This window comes from Leucoraja erinacea, chromosome 19 (assembly GCF_028641065.1).
Source record: "Leucoraja erinacea ecotype New England chromosome 19, Leri_hhj_1, whole genome shotgun sequence".
In the NCBI taxonomy this organism is placed as follows: Eukaryota; Metazoa; Chordata; class Chondrichthyes; order Rajiformes; family Rajidae; genus Leucoraja; species Leucoraja erinaceus.
Genome location: NC_073395.1, coordinates 1,729,963 through 1,750,112, shown reverse-complemented (window position 1 = coordinate 1,750,112; position 20,150 = coordinate 1,729,963). Strand labels below are relative to the sequence as shown.

Here is a 20,150-nt window from a genome sequence, read left to right as displayed (position 1 = left end):
CTGGAGACTTTGAGCCCCACCCAAGGTTTCCGTGCGGTTCCCAGAGGTTTTTGTCAGTCTCCCTACCTGCTTCCACTACCTGCAACTTCCGGCAACCACCTGCAACCTCCGGGAACCGCACGGAAAGCTTGGGTGGGGCGCAAAGTCTCCACAGAGTTTTCCTTTCAGGTTTCCTAAGTGGGACAGGGGTTAGGCGACTCTTTAGGCGACTGCCAGGGAGTAGTTTTAATGGAATTCACCTCCGACACCTAGCGACAACCTACGACAGCAAAAATTGTTACCACTGTCGGCGAAAAATGTTGCGGCCGTCGCCTGTAGTCGCCCAAAAACTCGCCCCATTAGGACTTTATAATTTAGTTTAGAGATACAGCGTGGAACCAGGCCTCTCGGCCCACCGAGTCCACACCCACTGGTGGTAGACCGAGGGGCCTGTTTCCACACTGTATCTACACTGACATCATTGTTGTGGCCAAGAGCTGCAGCTGTTGGAACGTGAGTGCTGGGTCAGGCAGCATCTGTGGAGGGAATAGTCTGATCAAGGGCCTCGACCCCGAAATGTCACCCATTCTTCCTGTCCTGAGATGCTGCCTAGTTACTCCAGCCTACCTTCCGTGTAAACCAGCGCCTGCAGTTACTTCCTGCACTCTGTGGAGGGGAATTCCTTCCGCAGATGCTGACTGGACCCACCGAGTTCCTCCTGCACTTTTGAGATTTGCTAAACACCAATGTTCAGATTCAGGTTCAAACTTCATTGTCATTGTGCAGTGTACAGTACAGACACAACGTAATGCAGTTAGCATCTCCCTAGAAGAGCGACATAGCATATGAGCGTTAAATAATATAATTTATGTGCAGGGTCATAGTAGCAATTATTTTTTTCCTGGACCTGCTGGTCAGGCAACCGAGGAGACCCTGGGGGGGGGGATGGTAGGAGGGTAAACAGTCCATGGTTGGGGTGAGAGCAGTCCTTGGCGATGCTGAGCGCCCTCCGCAGACAGCGCTTGCTTTGGACAGACTCAATGGAGGGGAGCGAGGAACCGGTGATGCGTTGGGCAGTTTTCACCGCCCTCTGCAGTCGTCTGAATGAACCTGGGATGGAAAAAACGATATGGGTAAATTCTGACTCCCCTTTCTCCCTGATTCGTAGGTGCAAACCGCGTGGTTCTGGAAGATGCGAACATCCTTCAGCCTGTGGGCCTCACCATCTTCGGCGACCACTTGTACTGGATCGACAGACAGCAGCAGATGATCGAGAGGATTGAGAAGACAAATGGTCACAGTCGGACAAAGATCCAAGCGCGCATCGCCCAGCTCAGCGATATCCACGCCGTGAAAGAGCTCGACCCACAGGGTTTTGGTAATTATGGCATCACTCTGCCCCCCCCCCCCTCCCCCCTCATCCCCTCTCCCTCTCGACCAATCTGTATCCATTCCTCACACAGAGCAGTGGTGAATCGTGGATTTCTCTGCCACGATGGGCCAGGGCCTGGACAAAGATCCGCGCTGTACCTCGGCTTGTACTCGCTAGAATTTAGAAGATTGAGGGGGGATCTTATGGAAACTTACAAAATCCTTAAGAGGTTGGACAGGAAGCAGGAAGATTGTTCCCGATGTTGGGGAAGTCCAGAACAAGGGGTCACAGTTTAAGGATAAGAGGGAAATCTTTTAGGACCGAGATGAGAAAAACATTTTTCACACAGAGAGTGGTGAATCTGTGGAACTCTCCGCCACAGAAGGTAGTTGAGGCCACACATTCATTGGCTATATTTAAGAGGGAGTTAGATGTGGCCCTTGTGGCTAAAGGGATCAGGGGGTATGGAGAGAAGGCAGGTATGGGATACTGAGTTGGATGATCAGCCATGATCACATTGAATGGCGGTGCAGGCTCGAAGGGCCGAATGGCCTACTCCTGCACCTAATTTATGTTTCTCTGTCCAGGGCAGTCTCTAGTTCACAGTTAGCCATGGAGGTGCATTGGGACTATTATGAGGATAATACTGTAAATATTCTTCAATCAACATCGCAGAAGGAGATGCAGCTCTGGATAACTTTGTTAATAGCAAAGGTTTAGAGAGACATGTGGTGAATGCGGGCAGGTGGGACTAGTGTAGATGGGGGGGCATGTTGGATGGCATGGGCAGGTTGGGCTGAAGGGCCTGTTTGCGTGCTGTGTGACTGCCACACTGGAGTATTGTGTACAGTTTTAGTCTCCTAATTTGAGGAAGGACATCCTTGTGATTGAGGCAGTGCAGCGTAGGTTCACGAGTTTGATCCCTGAGATGGCGGGACTGTCATATGAGGAAAGATTGAAAAGACTGGGCTTGTATTCACTGGAGTTTAGAAGGATGAGGGGGGGATCTCATAGAAACATATAAAATTATAAAAGGACTGGACAAGCTAGATGCAGGAAAAATGTTCCCAATGTTGGGCGAGTCCAGAACCAGGGGCCACAGTCTTAGAATAAAGGGGAGGCCATTTAAGACTGAGGTGAGAAAAAACGTTTTCGCCCAGAGAGTGGTGAATTTATGGATGATCAGCCATGATCACAATGAATGGCGGTGCAGGGCCGAAGGGCCGAATGGCCTCCTATTTTCTATGTGACTCTGCCATGGGTCACCGGCTCGGATGCACCTTAACCTGTAGTTGTTTTTGCGGATCTACAGCTGAACACCCGTGCGCTCAGGATAACGGAGGCTGTTCCCACATCTGTATCGTGAAGGGTGACGGGACTGCTCGCTGCTCGTGCCCAGTCCACCTGGTGCTACATCAGGACGAGCTCTCCTGCGGAGGTATGTGCTGCCTGACATTTCATCCAGGGATTGGACAGATGAAGATTTAGATTGGGACTCCTCTTCAGAGATATAGTGATGTTTGTATTCATCTATGAACCACTGTTGTTTGTTATACTATTCTTGTACCAATGTAAAGCACTTTGGCCGACCAGAGTTGTTTTTTAAATGCGCTGTAGAAATAAAAGTGACTTGACTTCATAAATGATAGGAGCAGAATTAGGCCATTCTGCCCATCAAGTCTACTCCGCCATTCTATCATGACTCTCCCTCCTACTCCCATTCTCCTGCCTTCCCCCTAAACCCTTGACACTCACACTAGTCAAAAATATATTGATCTCTGCCTTAAAAATTATCCATTGACTTGGCCTCCACAGCCTTCTGTGGCAAATAATTCCACAGATTCACCACCCTCTGACTAAAGAAATTCCTCCAGAATTAAAGGAAAGTCCTTTAATTCTGAGGCTGTGACCTTTAGTCCTAGACTCTCCCACCAGTGGAAACATCCTCTCCACATCCACTCTGTCCAGGCCTTTCACTATTCGATAAGTATCAATGAGGTCTCCCCCTCATCCTTCTAAACTCCAGCAAGTACAGGCCCAGTGCCGACAAATGCTCATCATATGTTCACCCCACTCATCCCTGGGAACTGCTGTCCTTTTCTATGTTCTACAAAGTGGTAGATTTTAATCTGAATTGCATGCTTTCATTACAAAGCCACAAACCTCTCATCCTGAGCAATACATGAGTCATGCCTCTATGACAGGGTGTGAGGAGTAACGTGTGCGTGCTGTTTGTTTTTCCTTCACCATTAATCTCGTTAACGCTGTGTGTGTTTGTGTTTGTGCTGCAGACCCACCGACCTGCGCACCTGACCACTTCACCTGTGCCACAGGTGATGTCGACTGCATCCCGCTGGCATGGCGATGTGACGGATACCCAGAGTGTGATGATCAGAGTGACGAGCAACACTGCCCAGTGTGTTCCGACAGCCAGTTCCAGTGCACCAGTGGCCAGTGCATCGACATTGTCCTCAGGTGCAACGGAGAATCCAACTGCCAGGACAAGTCTGATGAGGAGAAATGTGAAGGTATTCCATCAATAGGAGCAAAAGAGGTCCTTCTGCAGTTGTACAGGGCCCTAGTGAGACCACACCTGGAGTATTGTGTGCAGTTTTGGTCCCCTAATTTGAGGAAGGACATTCTTGCTATTGAGGGAGTGCAGAGTAGGTTTACAAGGTTAATTCCCGGGACTGTCATTTGCTGAGAGAATGGAGCAGCTGGGCTTGTACACTCTGGAGTTTAGAAGGATGAGAGGATTTCTTATTGAAACATATAAGATTGTTAAGGGCTTGGACACACTAGAGGCCCGATGTTGGGGGAGTCCAGAACCAGGGGCCACAGTTTAAGAATAAGGGGTAAGCCATTTAGAATGGAGACGAGGAAACACTTTTTCACACAGAGAGTTGTGAGTCTGTGGAATTCTCTGCCTCAGAGGGTGGTGGAGGCAGGTTCTCTGGATACTTTCAAGAGAGAGCTAGATAGGGCTCTTAAAGATAGCGGAGTCAGGGGATATGGGGAGAAGGCAGGAACGGGGTACTGATTGGGGATGATCAGCCATGATCACATTAAATGGCGGTGCTGGCTCGAAGGGCCGAATGGCCTCTACTCCTGCACCTATTGTCTATCACCTTTGACAACTACCAAGAGAATATCTCACCACTTCAAGGAATGACACTGGCAGGATTACGATTCACTTTGTTGCATTTAGTTTCATTGTTCAGGAAGGAATTTAATCTCGACCCGAAACGTTACCCAGTCCTTCTCTCCAGCTGAGTTACTCCAGCTTTTTGTGTCTGTCTTAAGTTTATGGGTGTGACGTGTACTGAGGTACAGTGTTTGCATGCTGTTGGATTCATCGTACAATACCACACTTATACACTTGGCTACTACTAATCATTATACTCGGGTCAAGCCAAACTCAAAGTACAATAGAATAGGCGCGGTGCCCACACCTCAAAACAAAAATTCCTGAAATAGAATCCCAAATTTCCTGGAATTTTCAAGCATGCTTCCTGCGTGCTTCCCCAACTCCGATGGGATGGACGGCCACAAATAGTTTATTTTCCCCCAAATCATCCCGTGGGCTGGATTTCCTGAAATTATTTAATTTCCTTAAAGTTACCCCAAGACAGCCAGAATTTCCCGAATTCAGGGTAATTTCCTTCAAAGTGGAAACACTGAATAGGTGGAGCATGAAGCAGCTACAGAGAGCTGGATAGATAGTTTAGAGACACAGCGCGGTAACTGGTCCGTCGGTCAACAAAATCCACGCCGACCAGCGATCCCCGCACACTAACTCTATCCTACACACACTCGGAACAGAGAAACATAGACAATAGGTGCAGGAGGAGGCCATTCGGCCCTTCAAGCCAGCACTGCCATTCAATATGATCATGGCTGATCATCCCCTATCAATAACCCGTGCCTGCCTTCTCCCCATATCATAGAAACATAGAAAATAGGTGCAGGAGGAGGCCATTCGGCCCTTCGAGCCAGCACTGCCATTCAATATGATCATGGCTGATCATCCAACTCAGTATCCTGTACCTGCCTTCTCTCCATACCCCCTTGATTCCACTAGCCCCTAGAGCTCTGTCTAACTCTCTCTTAAATCCATCCAGTGACTTGGCCTCCACTGCCCTCTGTGGCAGGGAATTCCACAAATTCACACAACTCTCTGGGTGAAAAAGTTTTTTCTCACCTCAGTCTTAAATGACCTCCCCTTTATTCTAAGACTGTGTGTGGCCCCTGGTTCTGGACTCGCCCAACATTGGGAACATTTTTCCTGAATCTAGCTTGTCCAGTCCTTTTATAATTTTATATGTTTCGATAAGATGCCCCCTCATCCTTCTAAACTCCAGTGAATACAAGCCTAGTCTTTTCAATCTTTCCTGAATTTTACAATTTTACAATCTTACAATTCTACCGAAGTATTAACCTACAAACCTGTACGACTTTGTAGTGTGGGAGGAAACCGGGGCACCCGGAGAAAACCCACGCAGGTCACAGGGAGAGCGTGCAAACTCCGTACAGACAGCACCCGTGGTCAGGATTGGATCTGGATCTCTGGCGCTGTGAGGCAGTAACTCTACCGCTGCGCAACCCCAGTTTTCAGCGTTGCAGTGCATTCGTTCCATAGACTAAGTCCACAATGGGCTGGAGAAACTCAGCGGGTGCAGCAGCATCTATGGAGCGCTAGGGAAATAGGCAACGTTTTGGGCCGAAACCTTGAAGGAAATAGGCAACTAACTGCACCTGATGTGTTTATGAAGGAACTGCAAATGCTGGAAAATCGAAGGTAGACAAAAGTGCTGGAGAAACTCAGCAGGTGCAGCAGCATCTATGGAGCGAAGGAAATAGGCAACGTTTCGGGCCGAAACCCTTCCGGGTTTCGGCCCGAAACGTTGCCTATTTCCTTCAGGGTTTTGGCCCGAAACGTTGCCTATTTCCTTCAGGGTTTCGGCCCGAAACGTTGCTATTTCCTTCGCTCCATAGATGCTGCTGCACCCGCTGAGTTTCTCCAGCATTTTTTGTCTACCTTCGATTTTCCAGCATCTGCAGTTCCTTCTTAAACAAGCTGTCCCCGAGTCTGGTCGAAAAGAAGCAAGTCTAGAAAAAAACCTGAATAAAGAAAACTGCTGCTGCTGCTGCTGGAAACTTGAGCAAAGCACAAAGTGGCGGAGGAACTGAGTGGGTCAGGCAGCATCTGCGGAGGGAATGGACACACCACGTGTTTCGGTCTGGGACCCAGCGTGACTGATTGAGACTGGAAGTGATCAAAGGCGGGTGGATGGGTTGCGCCACAGTGTGGTGGGATCGAGAGTTGCAATTCGGAATTGAAACAGTAGCTGAGGCATTTTGTGTGGCTGTGTTTCAGGAGATTTTATTGTCATGTGTCCCAGATAGGACAATTAAATTCTTGCTTTGCTTCAGCACAACAGAACATAGTAGGCATGAATACAGAACAGATCAGCGTGTCCATATACCATTGTATAAATATATACCCACACGAGGGGTTGGAAAAATTCTTAAGGGGTTGGACAGGCTAGATGCAGGAAGATTGTTCCCGATGTTGGGGAAGTCCAGAACAAGGGGTCACAGTTTAAGGATAAGAGGGAAATCTTTTAGGACCGAGATAATAAAAACTTTTTTCACACACAGAGAGTGGTGAATCTGTGGAATTCTTTGCCATAGAAGGTAGTTGAGGCCCCAGTTCATTGGCTATATTTAAAAGGGAGTTAGATGTGGCCCTTGTGGCCAAGGGGATCAGAGGGTATGGAGAGAAGGCAGGTACGGGATACTGAGTTGGATGATCAGCCATGATCATATTGAATGGCGGTGCAGGCTCGAAGGGCCGAATGGCCTCTACTCTGCACCTATTTTCTATGTTTCGATGAATAAATAAAATAGGTAAAGTGCAAATAAACAGATAATGGGTTATTAATGTTCAGAGTTTTGTTTGAGTTGAGTTTAATAGCCTGATGGCTGTGGGGAAGAATCTGTTTCTGAACCTGGACGTTGCAGTCTTCAGGCTCCTGTACCTTCTGCCTGAAGGTAGCGGGGAGATGAGTGTGTGGCCAGGATGGTGTGGGTCTTTGATGATACTGCCAGCCTTTTTGAGGCAGCGACTGCGATAAATCCCCTCGATGGAAGGGAGGTCAGAGCCGATGATGGACTGGGCAGTGTTTACTACTTTTTGTGGTCTTTTTCGCTCCAGGGCACTCAAGTTGCCGAACCTTCAGTCATCAGGTGTGGGAGGGTCAGTTTGGCAACTATCCATCATTCATCCATGACTGATCTCTGCATCCTAGCCCCATTTTCCTGCCTTCTCCCCATAACCCTCGACACCCGTTCTGATCAAAAATTTGTCTATCTCTGCCGTAAAAACACCCACTGACTTGGCCTCCACAGCCCTCTGTGGCAATGAGTTCCTCAGATTCACCACCCTCTGACTAAAGAAGTTCCTCCTCACCACCTTTCTAAAAGAGCGCGCTTTAATTCTGAGGCTGTTACCTCTGGTCCTGGACTTTCCCACCAGTGGAAACATCCTCTCCACATCCACTCTATGGCTTTCATTATTCTGTAAGTTTCATTGAGGTCCCCCCTCAACCTTCTAAACTCCAGCGAGTACAGGCCCAGTGCTGTCAAACGCCCATCATATGTGAGCCCACTCATTCCTGGGATCATTCTCGTAATCTGGACCCTCTCCACAGCCAGCACATCCTTCCTCAGATACGTTGATAACACTGGAGTCCATTTTCTGGCCAAATCACCTGTTTACCTGAATATAAATCCCATCATATGGGGGGGGGGGGGGGGGGGGGGGGGGGGGGGGGGGGGGGGTGGGGGTTGGGGTTGAGGGGGGGTTGTGTGGGGGGGGGGGAGGGCCAATATAACATTACAAAACTGACTCCTCTCTTTAAGCTGCCTTGTACTTGTGATGTGCCCTTTGTGAAATTCTCCATTCTACCGGCTCGACCCAGTTGAATCTTTATTTTCCTCTTTCCCCTACAGTTCTGTGCCCCATGGACCAATTCCGATGTGCCAATGGCCAATGCATTGCCAAGCATAAAAGATGTGACCAGAACAGCGACTGTACTGACAATTCAGATGAAGTTACCTGCTGTAAGCATTCGCCAAATGATAGACTTGTCCAACTTGGTTCGTGGTTGAATTCTGAACGGAGAGAAACGAAAAATGTTTTATGTTTCATAATAAAACGGCAGATTAGTTGACTTCAATAAGTGGATAATGATAGACAAGAATTATGTCCTTTCCCATTTTAGATGAAATTGCACAGTTTGGCAAAAATAAAACCAGATTTCAGAACAATTTCTGATCTGGGGGCCATGTACTGTTTTCTTGAGGAAAAAAATCTGTCCTGGAATGAAGAGGGGGGGGGGGGGGGAAAAAAGCTGTTTCCATGTAACCTCCCCACAGCAATCAGATGCCATTGTCTCTTCAGAACCCAGTTTACATTGAAATGGCCAGGCATCACTTCTATTGACACTTGCACAGTGATGCTCTATGAAACATTATAATATAGAGTATATTTGAAATGCTGTGTATTGTAATACTGTTTTCTAATCTATGGGAGTAAAAGCTCTTTTTGTGATTCTCAACATGTTCAGCTGCAAACTTCATCTTAACTTTGATACAGTTGTTTTTATAACCTGATTTCCACAATGCAAGGCTTCTAGAGGGGCTGTCCCACTTGGACGACCTAATTGGCAAATTTAGAAGAGTTTAGGATAGTTTGAAGAAATGACATGTTGAAGACCTCCAACTATGTAGAAGACCTCCCTTCGACTATGATGAAGACTATCTACGACTACCTTCGACTACCCTCGATTACCTACGACTAACATGCCCAACTATTACGACTAAACCTACGAGTAAAAAAAGTATCGATTTTTTTTTTCCATGGCGACCTTTTTTTACTTGCGGGCATTTTTCAGCACGTTGAAAAATACGCCGCGACCTAGCTGAGGCCTCGAGTACACGGGGACTACTCTCGAGCACGAAGAAGAGTAACAAAGACCCCCTACAACCTCGTGTCGACCATACTGCGAGTATGAGTAGGGCAAACTCGCCAGAACTCACGGATTAGGCCCCCCAAGTGGGACAGCCCCTTAAGGAACCAACTTTCAGGTTCCAGCAGAACTGCACACCTGAAGCAGGTTATTTTTTTACAGTGAACATGACAGTGGTCATTCCTTGTTTAAGCACTTGATTAAGAAGATTTAAGGAATTAAAAGTAATGCTGTAAGAAATAAAATATGATACAAAGATGATGTGACTGAGATGGACAAGGAACTGTGGACTGCCTTTGGTTGCACTCAGGACCTGGAGTTTTATTTCGCACTAGTATTGGGATTATTTGTTTAGTTAGGAGACACAGCGTGGAAACAGGCCCTTCGGCCCACCGAGTCCGTGCCGACCAGCGATCCCTGCACACTAACCCTATCCTACACACACTGGGGACAATTTTACATTCAGACCAAGCCAATTAAACGACAAACTTGTGTGTCTTTGGAGTGTGGGAGGAAACTGAAGATCTCGGAGAAAACCCACGTGGTCACGGGGAGGACGTGCAAACTCCGTACAGACAGCACCCGTGGTCGGGATGGAACCCTGGTCTCTGGCGCTGTGAGGAAGCAACTCTACCGCTGCACCACCGTGCCATAGTTTATTTATTTTGGGGTATTATTTGTGTATCCACGTGGGTTGTGTTCACAGGCCCGCTTGTTGCAAAGTATTGATGACACAGAGTCATCATATATCATAACAAGTACTTTAATTTGGATACATACAGAAACCATCGAAATGCGTAGAGTGTACAGGCTCCGGATCATATATTGAACTAACTAGCATGGCTGCGCCAGGTGGCGGTGGTGTGGAAAAGCTGACATGCGTTATGGATCGGGTCATCAGCAGCAAAAACAGACGTGGATCAAATCAGCAATACTGTTTGATCTTCATGTTTAGCTGCCGAGAGTAATGCCCCTGTCCCACTTAGGAAACCTGAACGGAAACCTCTGGAGACTTTGCGCCCCACTCAAGGGTTCCGTGCGGTTCCCGGAGGTTGCAGGTGGTTGCCAGAGGTTGCAGGTAGTGGAAGCAGGTAGGGAGACTGACAAAAACCTCCGGGAACCGCACGGAAACCTTGGGTGGGGCGCAAAGTCTCCAGAGGTTTCCGTTCAGGTTTCCTAAGTGGGACAGGGGCTTAAGAGTTTCATCGCTCTGTGGTTGGTACACAGGGCAAATTAATCGCTCCTGTTAATTCCTTGCAGATCCCACTGAGGAGCCAACGCCTCAGCCCACCAACACCATCGGTTCGATTATCGGGGTCATCCTCTCGGTCTTTGTGATCGGAGCCATGTACTTCATCTGCCAGCGTGTTCTGTGCCCGCGCATGAAGGGCGATGCGGAGACCATGACAAATGATTTTGTTGTACGTGGGTCGGCATCGGTGCCTCTGGGCTATGTTCCCCACACCAGCTCTCTCCCGGGATCACTGCAAGGTAAAGATGCTTCATTGTCATTCACACACTCTGGACTTGAACTTGCTCATGAGGTCATAGGTGATAGCAGCAGAATTAGGCCATTCGGCCCATCAAGTCTACTCCACCATTCAATCATGGCTGGTCTATCTCTCCCTCCTAACCCCATTCTCCTGCCTTCTCCCCATAACTCCTGACACCTGTACTAATCAAGAATCTATCTCTGCCTTAAATATAGCATAGTTCCTTGACGGTGGAATCTCATATAGATAGGGTGGTAAAGAAAGCTTTTGGTATGCTAGCCTTTATAAATCAGCATTGAGTATAGAAGCTGGGATGTAATGTTAAAATTGTACAAGGCATTGGTGAGACCAAATCTGGAGTATGGTGTACATTTTTGGTCGCCCAATTATAGGAAGGATGTCAACAAAATAGAGAGAGTACAGAGGAGATTTACTAGAATGTTGCCTGGGTTTCAACAACTAAGTTACAGAGATAGGTTGAATAAGTTAGGTCTTTATTCTCTGGAGCGCAGAAGGTTAAGGGGGGGGACTTGATAGAGGTCTTTAAAATGATGAGAGGGATAGACAGAGTTGATGTGGACAAGCTTTTCCCTTTGAGAATAGGGAAGATTCAAACAAGAGGACATGACTTCAGAATTTAGGAGCAATATGAGGGGGAACTTCTTTACTCAGAGAGTGGTAGCGGTGTGGAATGAGCTTCCAGTGGAAGTGGTGGAGGCAGGTTCATTGGTATTTAAAAATAAATTGGATAGGCATATGGATGAGAAGGGAATGGAGGGTTATGGTATGAGTGCAGGCAGGTGGGACTAAGGGGAAAAAAAATTTGTTCGGCACGGACTTGTAGGGCCGAGATGGCCTGTTTCCGTGCTGTAATTGTTATATGGTTATATGGTTTAAATATATCCACAGCCGTCTGTGGCAAAGATTTCCACAGATTCACCACCCTCTGACTAAAGAAATTCCTCCTCATCTCCTTCCTAAAGGAAAATCCTTTAATTCTGAGACGATGATCTCTAGTCCTAGACTCTCCAACGTAGCACGGAATACATCTGGGACTTATTGTGGTTTTTAACCCAACTTTTATATAGCCGCTTGCATTATTTTTATTGACTGTAGCATTATTTTTCCATAATCAAGGACCATTCCCACTCCAGTCATTCCTCCCCCCCCCACCCCTCTCCTGTTTGGCAGAAGGTGGAGGAAACGGGAAGATACAGAGTGCAGGATATAGTTCTCAGCATTGTAGCGCATTGTAGTTCCACAGACCAATGTCCACAATGGGGTAGAGGTGAATCGGACAGTGCCCTGGCTTTTGGAAGCACCGTTCAGAAGCCTGATTACAGAGGGGAAGAAGCTGTTCCTGAGTCTGGTGGTGTGCGCTTTCAAGCTTATCTTCTGTCTGACAGGAGCTGGGCAGGACAGAAGAAGAAATGACCTGGGTGGGACAGGGACAAGCCTTTGTTAGGTTCGAGCCTGAGGAGGGCATTATGATTCCCATATACAGCAAAGGCATTGCCGCCTAATGGTGCAAAAGATGCATTTTAAAAACCTGGTCAGAAAATGTTTAGGACCGAAATTCCTGGAAATGGTCCTGCAGATGCTGGTGAAGACTAAAAGACACGGAATGCTGGAGTAACTCAGCGGGTCAGGCAGCATCTGTGGAGAACATGGATAGGTGACGTTTCACAGAGTGCTGGAGTAACTCAGCGGGTCAGGCAGCATCTGTGGAGAACATGGATAGGTGACGTTTCACAGAGTGCTGGAGTAACTCAGCGGGTCAGACAGCATCTATGGAGCTAAGGAAATAGGCAACGTTTCGGGCCGAAACCCATAAGGGTTTCGGCCCAAAACGTTGCCTATTTCCAGAAGGATTTCGGCCCGAAACGTTGCCTATTTCCTTAGCTCCATAGATGCTGCTGCACCATAACTGAGTGGGTCAGGCAGCATCTGTAGCTCCATAGATGATGCTGCACCATAACTCAGCGGGTCAGGCAGCATCTGTGGAGAACATGGATGGGTGATGTTTTGGGTGGGAACTGCCTTCGGTCTGAAGAAGGATCCCAATCTGAAACGTCACCTATCCATGTTCTCCACAGATGCTGCCTGACCCGCTGAGTTACTCCAGCACTCAAGGCTTTATCTGAATGAGCAGATGGGCTGATTCATCTCATTTAACCTCCTTCAATGTAAGAGTAGTGAGGTTGAAATGGGATTATTTTTAATAGTAAAATCAAGATAATTGTACTAAGTGAGGATTTATTTAGTTTTTAGTAGTTTCGTTTTGGAGCTACAATGTGGAAACAGGCCCTTCGGCCCACCGAGTCCTGCTGACCATCGATCCCTGCACACTAACACTATCACACACACACACACACACACACACACACACACACACACACACACACACACACACACACACACACACACACACACACACACACACACACACACACACACACACACACACACACACACACACACACACACACACATGTACAAACCTGCACGTCTTTGGAGTGCGGGAGGAAACCGGAGCATCCGGAGAAAACCCACGCAGGTCACGGGGAGAACGTGCAAACTCCGTACAGACAGCACCCGTAGTCGGGATCGAACCTGGGTCTCTGGTGCTGTAAGGCAGCATCGTGCAGCCCTGGTATGCAATGAAAGGGTTGTGTAATCTGTATGTTGCCTATAGATTTAAAGTGAAACAATGCAGATATGCGAGTGTGGTTTGATTTGGTTGTTTGTGTTTCTCATTGCAGGCATGTCCCGGGGCAAGTCTGTGATGAGTTCCCTCAGTATTATGGGGGGCAGCAGTGGACCCCCCTATGACAGAGCCCACGTCACAGGAGCCTCATCCAGCAGCTCCTCAAGTACCAAAGGCACATACTTCCCTCCTGTAAGTACACAGCTTGGTTTCAATAGACAATAGGTGCAGGAGTAGGCCATTCGGCCCTTCGAGCCAGCGCTGCCATTCAATGTGATCATGGCTGATCATCCACAATCAGTACCCCGTTCCTGCCTTCTCCCCACATCCCCTGACACCCGTACTAATCAAGAATCTTATCTATCTCTGTCTTAAAAATATCCATTGACTCCACCTCCAGCCGTCTGTAGCAATGAATTCCACAGATTCACCACCCTCTGGCTGAAGGTGGCTTAGCGGGCGAGACAGCCTTGCTGTTGGCCCAGGCAAACGGCACACCACGCCAATCTCACCACGCACGACACACCCCCACCTGGAGTCTCACCTGGAGCCTCACCTGGAGTCTCACCTGGAATCTCACCTGGAGCCTCACCTGGAGTCTCACCTGGAGCCTCACCTGGAGCCTCACCTGGAGTCTCACCTGGAGCCTCACCTGGAGCCTCATCTGGAGCCTCACCTGGAGCCTCACCTGGAGTCTCACCTGGAGTCTCACCTGGAGTCTCACCTGGAGCCTCACCTGGAGCCTCACCTGGAGCCTCACCTGGAGCCTCACCTGGAGTCTCACCTGGAGCCTCACCTGGAGCCTCACCTGGAGTCTCACCTGGAGCCTCACCTGGAGCCTCATCTGGAGCCTCACCTGGAGCCTCACCTGGAGTCTCACCTGGAGTCTCACCTGGAGCCTCACCTGGAGCCTCACCTGGAGCCTCACCTGGAGCCTCACCTGGAGCCTCACCTGGAGCCTCACCTGGAGTCTCACCTGGAGTCTCACCTGGAGTCTCACCTGGAGTCTCACCTGGAGCCTCACCTGGAGCCTCACCTGGAGCCTCACCTGGAGCCTCACCTGGAGTCTCACCTGGAGTCTCACCTGGAGCCTCACCTGGAGCCTCACCTGGAGTCTCACCTGGAGCCTCACCTGGAGCCTCATCTGGAGCCTCATCTGGAGCCTCATCTGGAGTCTCACCTGGAGTCTCACCTGGAGTCTCACCTGGAGTCTCACCTGGAGTCTCACCTGGAGCCTCACCTGGAGGCTCACCTGGAGCCTCACGTGGAGTCTCACCTGGAGCCGCACCTGGAGGCTCAGCTGGGGCCTCACGTGGAGCCTCCCCTGGTGGCTCACCTGGAGCCTCACCTGGAGCCTCATCTGGAGCCTCACCTGGAGTCTCACCTGGAGTCTCACATGGAGTCTCACCTGGAGTCTCACCTGGAGTCTCACCTGGAGTCTCACCTGGAGCCTCACCTGGAGTCTCACCTGGAGTCTCACCTGGAGTCTCATCTGGAGTCTCACCTGGAGCCTCACCTGGAGTCTCACCTGGAGCCTCACCTGGAGCCTCACCTGGAGCCTCATCTGGAGCCTCATCTGGAGCCTCACCTGGAGTCTCACCTGGAGCCTCACCTGGAGTCTCACCTGGAGCCTCACCTGGAGCCTCATCTGGACTCATCTGGACCTGGTGCATCCTCGGCATATACTCGGGGAGGAGGGGGGGGAGGTCTGGCAGGGACCATGGCAGAGTATAAAGTGGGATAACATAGAACTAGTGTGAACAAGCGATCTATGGTCGGCATGGACTCGGTGGGCCGAAGGGAAGGGTCTCAACCTGAAACGTCGCCCATTCCTTCTCTCCAGAGATGCTGCCTGTCCCGCTGAGTTACTCCAGCATTTTGTGTCTACCTTCGGTGGGCCGAAGGGCCTGTTTCCATGCTGTATTTTTCAATCGGCTGCAAGGGGTTTAGCCCAATGATCGTCCTTGTGTGAAGGGTTTGCTTGGAATTATTTTGTCTCCTGTGTCTTCCAGATGCTGAATCCACCCCCTTCCCCAGCCACAGAACGGTCACAGTACACCATGGAATTTGGTTACTCTTCAAACAGCCCTTCTATTCATAGATCATACAGGTAAACGGAGAACAGGGAGAGGGGAGGGTTTTACTGAGAGCACTTAAACCACAATATCATACTCTGTTAACTTTACAAAGTGCAGTCAGAAACCAGATAAAAGGACTGTATCCCCTCTCTGGCAGTCATTGTATTCCTGTGGTTACTCTTGCATTTGCGGTGTCAAGTTTCCAGCAGTTTTTGAAAGAAACCTGATTACCTTTTGATAAAATATGTTACAGTTTCAATATTTATGTGTCACCACATCTGACGATGAGAAGGACTTGTGTGTGTGGGAGATGTGGGGAGCAGTTTTGAACATCAGCGTGGTTACAGTAAAATCAAATCAACCCTTCACCTTGAGTTGGAGAGGAGAGAGTTCGGGGCTTGGACAGTGTGGACTGATTAATAGCCAATGCAATTTATTTTTGTTTACTTCGATCTAAAATACTAGGTTAAAATTATTTTATGAATTATTTAATTATGAAGAAAGACTGGATAGACTTGGTTTTACTCTCTAGAATTTAGAAGATTGAGAGGGGATCTTATAGAAACTTACAAAATTCTTAAGGGGTTGGACAGGCTAGATGCAGGAAGATTGTTCCCGATGTTGGGGAAGTCCAGGACAAGGGGTCACAGCTTAAGGATAAGGGGGAAATCCTTTAAAACCGAGATGAGAAGAACTTTTTTCACACAGAGAGTGGTGAATCTCTGGAACTCTCTGCCACAGAGGGTAGTCGAGGCCAGTTCATTGGCTATATTTAAGAGGGAGTTAGATGTGGCCCTTGTGGCTAAGGCGATCAGGGGGTATGGAGATAAGGCAGGTACGGGATACTGAGTTGGATGATCAGCCATGATCATATTGAATGGCGGTGCAGGCTCGAAGGGCCGAATGGCCTACTCCTGCACCTAATTTCTATGTTTCTATTTTAATTCTTTGGAGATAAACGGTCCAACAAGTTTAGAAGCAAAGATCTACAGATGCTGGTCAAAACGGAGAATGGGCACAAATTGCTGGAGTAACACAGCTGGCGGGAGGGGCAGCTCTATCGAGTCTCGGCAGGCGGCCTGACGTGTTGTTACTCCGGCACTTTGTGTCTTTCCTGCTAGTTTACTCAGCCAGAACAGAACTACTGCCACCCTGAGAAATGGGCGCTATAAAAAGCTTTGTATCGGGTTTGATTCATCATGAAAATGACAAGGGATGTTTACCGTGACTTTTGTTCTTTTACAAGGAATCACTTTAATTTGTGGATGAACTTTTGTGTGATCCATTGTTTTGCGAGAACAAGGAGGGAGTCGGCGTGGGGGGGGGGGGTTGGTTTGGGGGGTGGGTTGAGGGGGGTGGGTTTGTGGGGGGGGTGGGTTTGTGGGGGGGGTGGGTTTGTGGGGGGGGGGTGAGTTGGGTTGGGTTGTGGGTGGGTTGGGGGGGTTGGATTGGGGGCGGGTTCGTGGGGGTGGGTTGGGGGAGGGGGGGGGGTTGGGGGGGGTGGTTGGGTTGAGGGGGGGTGGGTTTGGGGGGGGGTTCGTGGGGGGGGTGGGGGGGTGGGTGGGTTTGGGGGTGGGTTGAGGGGGGGGGTGAGTTGGTTTGGGGGGGGTTTGGGGGGGGGGGTTGGTTTGGGGGGAGGGTTCGTGGGGGGGGTGGGTTGGGTTGGGGGGTTGGGTGGGTTGTGGGGGGGGTTGGATTGGGGGGGGGGTTCGTGGGGGGGGGGGTTGGGTTCTGGGTTGGGGGAGGGTAGCAGGGAAGAGGGACTATGGTGAACACTTTTGTAACTCTCTCTGTGCCCATTCCGTAGTGACTATTTGCATACATGTACTGTATGTAAGTAGAGGATCCCACTGTACCAAGTATACATGACAATGATATATCCATCTACTGCAATAACTACCGGCTGTTAACATTTCCCTCGTGTCCTTCCTTATCCACAGCTACAGACCGTACGCCTACCGCAACTTTGCTCCACCCACCACTCCGTGCAGCACCGATGTTTGTGACAGTGACTACACTCCGGGACGGAGAGTGGCCCCAACTAAATGTTACAGCGATCTGAACTATGACTCGGAGCCGTTCCCTCCTCCTCCAACACCTCGGAGCCAGTACCTGTCGGCTGAGGAGAACTATGAAAGCTGCCCCCCTTCGCCTTATACAGAACGGAGTTACTCCCACCACCTGTATCCACCTCCCCCGTCTCCATGCACAGACTCTTCCTGAACCAACGCAAAACCGCTTCTACCCTCACTGTAAATAATTGTTAATATGAAGAGACTAACTAGGTGGAAGAAATACCAAGGACACGGGACATGCGGTTTGTACAGTGAGAATAAATTAGACAGGGAGGGGAGGGAATCGAGTTGTACATTACAGAGGATATTTATATATTTTCTATCAGCACCTGCTGGATGTGCCATAAAAAAATTGTAAACATTTGTACAAATGAAAGAAAAGAATTTTCTCCAAACAAAACATAAAATGCCTTAATGCAGGAAAGCAAGTGTACCTAAGAAGAGACGAAAGTAAACTGGCACATAGATGAATAGGGCACAGAACAATGGTTTGTGTCTGCACTGCCTCGAGAGGACCGACAGAGGCCGAGCCAGCGGTGTTGCTGTGTGGAGCTGGTGTGCGGTGTTGCTGTGTGGAGCTGGTGGGGGACCTTGTTTCGTGTGATTCCGCAGTACTCACTTGAAGGAGAGCTACCTGCAGAATCGGGGCACGGAGTTTCCTGTTACACCAGCGTTCCTGTGGGTCCTGCCACTCGGCCTGCCATCAGCGTTGAAGTCAGCGTGTACAGCCAACTCTCTCAGAAGCTGCCGCTCACCCTGGCTGCAAATGGGGTGCAGTGAAAACCACTCCTGCCTGCTCTTGTTGCCGCGAAAACCAGCGCGGAAAAAATGGTGGCAAAACACCTGTGACGTTTTACAGAATCATCTGCCCTGATACCTTTTAAAAAAAATACTCAATGAGCTTTTAACTTCAGTGCCCAAACGTTCTGAGTGTATTTTTATATCACATGTTGTGTAGATACCCTATTTATAAGCTATGAAATAACCTTGTATTGGAGGTTCTGTAAAGCCTGTCCATATATCCTTACAATACTTTCATGTATAGTTTTATTGTTACACTTTATTTTATTTTTCTATAAAACATTAGTACAAGGGATAACGACAATCTCAGATTTTTTTTAATAGGCCAGATAAGCTTTTTATTTCTCCGTGTACCAAATGTAAATTTTCCACCATCACGAGGTCCTGGGCAAAAATACAGCAATCAGCTTTATATTCCAGAAGGTGCCATTGAATAGTTACATTCACAGCAAAGACTGAACACTTTTTAAAAGTCTCTATGATCGACTGAGATGTTTGGTGGATCTTAATTGTGTTGAGCTCTTCGGACGTCATTTCTTATTTAAATCGGTTAACATTTTCTACTTTGGTCACAAAGCATGTGTCAGTCAGCTTGTAGATGACAATGTTTAGCCTGTCTGGGCTCTGTCGGACCGACCGCCTGGTCCACTTGTCCCAGCTTACCTCCGTGTAATGGCGGAACTCTGTGCCAAATGTTCCTACATGAAGCATCTGAAGGTGGTGTGTCTCTAAAACAGCAACCTTGATTGCAAGTGAAGGGTCTCGTGCTTCTGAATGCTTATCCCCCTCCCGTTCCCACTTGGAGAGACAGTTGTATTTCGGTGATACCCCTGTGACCATCTCCTCAGCATCCACTCTGCCCCGTCCCAGTAACGCAACTGTTTGCAAGGGTGTGGCTTAAATTACTGGCCAATATTTGGTCAATAGCATTCTCAAAACGTAAAATGTTTAAGAAGGAACTGCGTATGCTGGAAAAATCGAAGGTAGACAAAAATGCTGGAGAAACTCAGCGGGTGAGGCAGCATCTGTGGAGCGAAGGAATAGGTGACGTTTCGGGACCCCCTGAGTTTCTCCAGCATTTTTGTCCACATTCGAAATGTAAAATGTGCTTTAAGTGTGTGAGCTGATTTTTTTTCATAAAGCACCTTGTACAAAGTCTTTTCTGTTCTTATCAAGTTGTAACAAATGAGAAGTTGATTTTTATAATTAAAAGCCAGTGAAATCTGTACAGTGTTTCCACTGAAATGCCAAAGAAAGGACCATCATGTCGGCTAGTCAATTTAATTCTTCAAACTGGAGAAGCCGGTGAAAATACCATGGATTTCAGGGTTTGAGTTAGTTGGCCACTGTGAACTGCTCCTTGTATGTGGGTGAGTAGTAGAATCTGTCTATGGAGAGAATGAAGTTGGATTAGATTTGTGCAGAATTAGTATAAATGGGTAGTTGATAGACAATAGGTGCAGGAGTAGGCCATTCGGCCCTTCGAGCCGATGTGATCATGGCTGATCATCCACAATCAGTACCCCGTTCCTGCCTTCTCCCCATATCCCCTGACTCCGCTATTTTTAAGAATTTTATCTAGCTCTCTCTTGAAAGCATCCAGAGAACCCGC

General features: G+C 48.5%; 1 protein-coding gene across 1 annotated transcript in view; it reads left to right on the top strand.

The window, feature by feature from the left end:
- Positions 1-19,766, top strand: part of lrp6 (low density lipoprotein receptor-related protein 6) — a 122,726-nt gene extending 102,960 nt beyond the window's left edge. The window contains exons 16-23 of the mRNA XM_055650038.1: positions 1,148-1,357; positions 2,664-2,789; positions 3,643-3,879; positions 8,366-8,476; positions 10,645-10,875; positions 13,640-13,776; positions 15,597-15,694; positions 17,603-19,766. Coding sequence (XP_055506013.1) covers positions 1,148-1,357; positions 2,664-2,789; positions 3,643-3,879; positions 8,366-8,476; positions 10,645-10,875; positions 13,640-13,776; positions 15,597-15,694; positions 17,603-17,885 — 1,433 coding nt within the window. The 3' untranslated portion in view covers positions 17,886-19,766. The remainder of the gene's footprint in view (positions 1-1,147; positions 1,358-2,663; positions 2,790-3,642; positions 3,880-8,365; positions 8,477-10,644; positions 10,876-13,639; positions 13,777-15,596; positions 15,695-17,602) is intronic.
- Positions 19,767-20,150: the final 384 nt, after the last annotated feature.